A 5,022-nucleotide genomic window follows, 5' to 3' on the forward strand; every position below is an offset into this window, starting at 1 on the left:
AGAGAGAGAGAGAGAAAGAAAGAAAGAAAGAAAGAAAGAAAGAAAAGTAGGAAAGATAGCATGAGTGTAGAGAGAGGGAAGAGGGTGAGGAAAAAGCAGAGGTAATAGAGGGGCGTGGAGAGAGAACGGGGAGAAGGAAGGAGGATGAGAAAAATGGGTGGGAAGAGGGAGAGAGAAGAAGGAGAGAAGAGAAGAGAAAGAACGAGAGAGAGAACGTGGAGAAGGAGGAGAAGAAGAAGAGGAGAGCGGAAAGAGGGGGGGATGCTAAAGAGATTTGGAAGGAAATGAATAAATATATCAAAGGGATGAAGAAGAATGGAGAGAATGTAAGATGGAAAGAAAAAGAGAGGAAATAGGAAATATTATGGTGGGCGTGGGGGGGATGTAGTTCTGAAATAGGAATCGAAACCGTGTCGTTGATATGGCCAGATGATCTACTACCTCGTTGATACCTCTTACTAATGTCAAAGTGGTTTATTGAGACGATGTAGAATAAAATCTTCTGGATCAGAGACACAACCAATTGGGATAAGTAATAAATATGGTTTTGTGGTAAATACTGAGGAGTTCTAATACAACAGAAACATGCCAAGAATTATCTTACCATACTTAGCAATGATCATCCACATTCCCTCCACTGTATTATTTACATTGAAGTTTTAATTTCAAATAATTTAAATTTCTGAGTTACCTTCCCTTATATTTTTGACAAGAATTAAAACGATTCCTTCTCGTCATTACGTTGTAACCATAATTAATAAAAATAGTCGTTCTCGTTATATTAAATATTGGGTTGTCCGGAAAGTTCGTGCCGATTTATAATAGCTTACCTTTCGACTTATTTGCCATGAAGCCACTACATATTATCACTACATTTTATATGTATACGTGTGTGTGTGTGAGTGTATGTGTGTGCATGTGTGTGTATGCATGTGTGTGTGTTTGTGTGTATGTGTGTGTGTGTGTGTGTGTGTGTGCATGAGTATATATGTGCTGGTGTGAGCAGCAACGAAGTATATGGACGAAGAAGAGAAATATCGAAAAAAAACCTATATACACAGAAAAAAAATGATGTGCAGTAATGATTTGCTGACAGGAATCCTGCAGCCAACGGAGCAATTGTTCACAACTCTCCATGAAAAGAAACAACGATTCTGTTGTTCACAACTTGCCACAAAAAAAAAGAGACAACGACGCTTTTGTTCACAATTGTTCTGTAATATAAAATCAGTTCCTAAATAGACTTGGGGGACTACTTACTCTGAACAAACATTGGTTCCTTCAAAATGATCCATCCATAACCATAAACTGTATCTCCAGCATAGTAAGTGGCTGTTGGATTATTGAAGATTATCTGGAACTTCTCCAGGCGCTCCATTACCATTTGAATTGGGCTGAAATAATAATAATAATAATAATAATAATAATAATAATAATAATAATAATAATAGTGATAATAAAAATAATAGTAATAATAATAAAAATAATAATAATAATAATAATAATAATAATAATAATAATAATGATAATAATAAAAATAATAGTAATAATAATAAAAATAATAGTAATAACGTTCTGCAATAAATTAGATGAAACAATAGACCATCTCGTCTCGGGATGTCCTGTTCTGACACCAAACGAATACAAAAATCGCCGCGACAGAAAGAGTGCATTGGAAAATATGTAAACACTAGAAAACAGCACTCCTGCTTACTGGTATGAATATTATCCTGAGCTAGTCGTTGAAGTTAAAAATGTCACTATCCTCTGGGATTTTCCAGTCAACACTGACAGAACGATCTAGGCTAATCGACCAGATATAGTCATTAAAGACAGAGAAGAAAATACTTGTAGACTAATAGATGTAAGTGTTCCCACTGATAAGAATATATCTGTAAAGGAATTTGACAAATTAAGTAAATATAAGGACCTGTTAATTGAAATACAAAAGATGTGGCATCTTAAAGCGAGAACTGTTCTTGTTATTGTGGGTGTCCTTGGTATGATAAGAAAGGGATGTCAGAAACATCTAGATAATATCCCAGGAGAACCATGTCTCAGAGAAATCCAAAAGATTATTAAATGTGTGAAACCAACGGTAAGAGAACGATGCATTAGGTTTAGTATTTATCACTAAATTCAAAGAATTAGAATAGAGCCACGCATGCAAAGACTTAGCATTCGATGAAAACAATAACAGCATAGAGGAATGAAAAAGAATTTTTGCCTAAATACTACAACAGAAGTATCAGAATAAGATAATAAAAAAATTACCTCAATGCGAGAAATAAAATTATTGGTATAGATACGTTCGCCTGCCACTTTGTAAAACTTCAGCTTCGATATCATAAATTGTAAGTTATGCTAACTGAAGAGATTAGATAGGAAAACTAGAAAACATCTCACAGCATTCCAAACTGACTATCTTGAAGCTGATATAGATAAAATACAGCTAGCTCATGGAAGGGTCTTATATAAATAGAAAACTATTACAAAATAACCACAGTGGTTGTAGAAAAATATTGGAAGTAAGCAAAGATAAACTGATTAGTATAATAAGGCAACGAGGAAAATACAACTTATCTCTGTTAATATAAATATAAAGAAACAATAAAAGAGAATGTAATTACACCAGGGAAAGATGTTTAGATAAGAACAAAATAACAGAAAAGGTAAAAAAAATAACAAAATTTGTAATCAAAACAGAATTCAAAAATATCCCCCAAAGAAATAATGTAGGAAGACTTTTCTTCGGCGAGTGAGGAAATATGCCATTATGAAGACCAACAATGGCTCATAGTTTCTGGATTGTAAACAGGCTTGGTTTTAGATACAGAACATCAATGCCGACCTATGCTACTATCCAAATTTAATAAACAGCTACAGCTTGTAACAGCTACAAATTCTACAATCTATATAAAGATACAAGTGACCACGTCAATTTTAGGTGAGCAGTCTCTGCAACGGCAGAATATATCCCCAGATATAGCCAAGTAGGTAAGAATATCCTGTGGACATTATGTAAATATTGAGATTAAGGCGTAGAAGGAAGCAACACATTTTGTATGTTACTATGAGACAGATAACCTGAGACATGATTCTACAGACTGACAGAGACCCGAGCAAACTGTTCAGATAAAATCATCAAAATTAAGTACGCAACTGGTACTTAATTTATCGATCGCGAAAGGATGAAAGGCAAAGTCGACCTCGACTGAATTTGAACTCAGAACGTAGTGCTGCGAAGCATTTTTCTGCCATTTTGCCGCCTTAACAATAACAAATAAATAAATAAATAAATAAATAATGGCTTTATGTATATTGTATAGGAAATGGCATGACATCAATCTGTAGCTATGTCATAACAAGCCTGACATAATTTCAGAAGACAACAACAACAACAACGACAACAAAGAAAGGAAACGTTAATATGTGTGCTTTATTACTGGCATCACGTGATTTAATTGCTATATTCAATAGAAGTTAGACGGCTTGCCAAGTTGTATAGGCTTCGCTATAGAATTTAAACCATTATGGAATATATCGAAGCTATATATGGTTATTTTTGTAATTAGCACAACATAAAAGAGAGATTTAAAAAATCGATTCTATAAAGATATTGATAGATTATCGATAAGTATAGTGATAAATAGGGAAAGTTCTAGAACATAGCTGTATTAAGATATATAAAGTCTTGTTAATCGTGTGTTGTATTATGTTGTTGTTAGTTTTGTTGCCGCTATTTTTACTGTTGCTGATGTTCTTGGTGGTGGTGGTGGTGGTGGTGGTGGTGGTGGTGGTGGTGTTGCGGCTACTGTTGTTGCTGTTGTAGCTGGTTTTGTTGTTTTTGTTGTTGTTGTTATTATTGCTGCTGCTACTGTTGTTGTTATTGCTGCAATATCTAGCAGCTTAAGCGACCGCGAAAAGCTTCTTTCTGAGACGATCGCTTGCTGCCTGTTATTGTCGTTTAGCCCCAAATCAGCAATGATATATCGGACTTACGATCAAAGGCGTTCCAGCCATGACTTATCTAACTTCTATTCAAACAGAATATGCAAGATCCCCATTATCTAATGTGTACTACAGTTCTTTCAAAGCCAGGAGGGTTTGGATTGATGAGATCTCACTCAGTGTTCATTCACAAACAACTTATAAATCCTTTCGAGTTAACTGAGAACTGGTAGTAACTGTTAGTCTAGACTTCAATGATGAGGCCCAATAACATCGAAATATGTACAGAGTTATCACTGGTGCAATAACAACGATCAGACACTGTCAACTCTATTCTATTTTTTATTAATTCAAGTTCTGGCGGGTTATCTCCTCCTGCTTTATAATTAATTTTTTTTTACCAATAAGATAAATTTAATTCATATTGCCTCATTTTGCTTATAGGGTATGTTGATGATGTCACGAATATCGACGAAAAGAAAAAAAGCTGTTTGACTGACCAATCGATCAATCAAACAACCGATTAGCTAATTGGTTGAATAATTAATCAATAAACAAATAAAAATGAAGTGAAATGAAACCAATGCATGTGTTTATTATTGGTATAACGATCCCACCCTGAGATAAAATATGTATTGCCTGTGAAGGTGCGTGGCTAAGTGGATAGGGTATTCAGCTCCCGATCGTAAGGTCTCGAGTCCCGGCAGTGCATTGCGTCCTTGACCAAGACACTTTATTTCACGTTACTGCAGTCCACTCAGCTGGCAAAAATTGGGTTGTACCTATAATTCAAACGGGCCGGCCTTGTCACATTCTGTGTTACGATGACTCTCCCAGAGAACCACGTTCAGAGTACACTTGTCTGTGGAGTACTCAGACACTTGTGCGTTACTTTCATGAGCTGGGTTATTCCGTCGATTGAATCAACAGGAACGCTCGTCGTCGTAACCGACGGAGAACCATTTTTTAAAGAATATATTTCCTCATATCATTACGGAAATTAGATCACACTTCACCGTTTGCTTTTAATGCAGAAATCCTCCGTGTACTTTTACTATTGCCACCACCACC

The 5,022-nt window shown here is 35.4% G+C and overlaps 1 protein-coding gene across 1 annotated transcript in view; it reads right to left on the minus strand.

Annotated features, from left to right (window-relative positions):
- The window catches only part of LOC106872700 (arrestin domain-containing protein 4), a 173,149-nt gene that overhangs the window by 24,916 nt on the left and 143,211 nt on the right, over positions 1-5,022 (minus strand). The window contains exon 3 of the mRNA XM_052974887.1: positions 1,261-1,394. Within this exon, the coding sequence (XP_052830847.1) occupies positions 1,261-1,384 (124 nt within the window). The 5' untranslated portion in view covers positions 1,385-1,394. The remainder of the gene's footprint in view (positions 1-1,260; positions 1,395-5,022) is intronic.

The sequence above is a fragment of the Octopus bimaculoides genome, chromosome 19 (genome assembly GCF_001194135.2).
Source record: "Octopus bimaculoides isolate UCB-OBI-ISO-001 chromosome 19, ASM119413v2, whole genome shotgun sequence".
In the NCBI taxonomy this organism is placed as follows: Eukaryota; Metazoa; Mollusca; class Cephalopoda; order Octopoda; family Octopodidae; genus Octopus; species Octopus bimaculoides.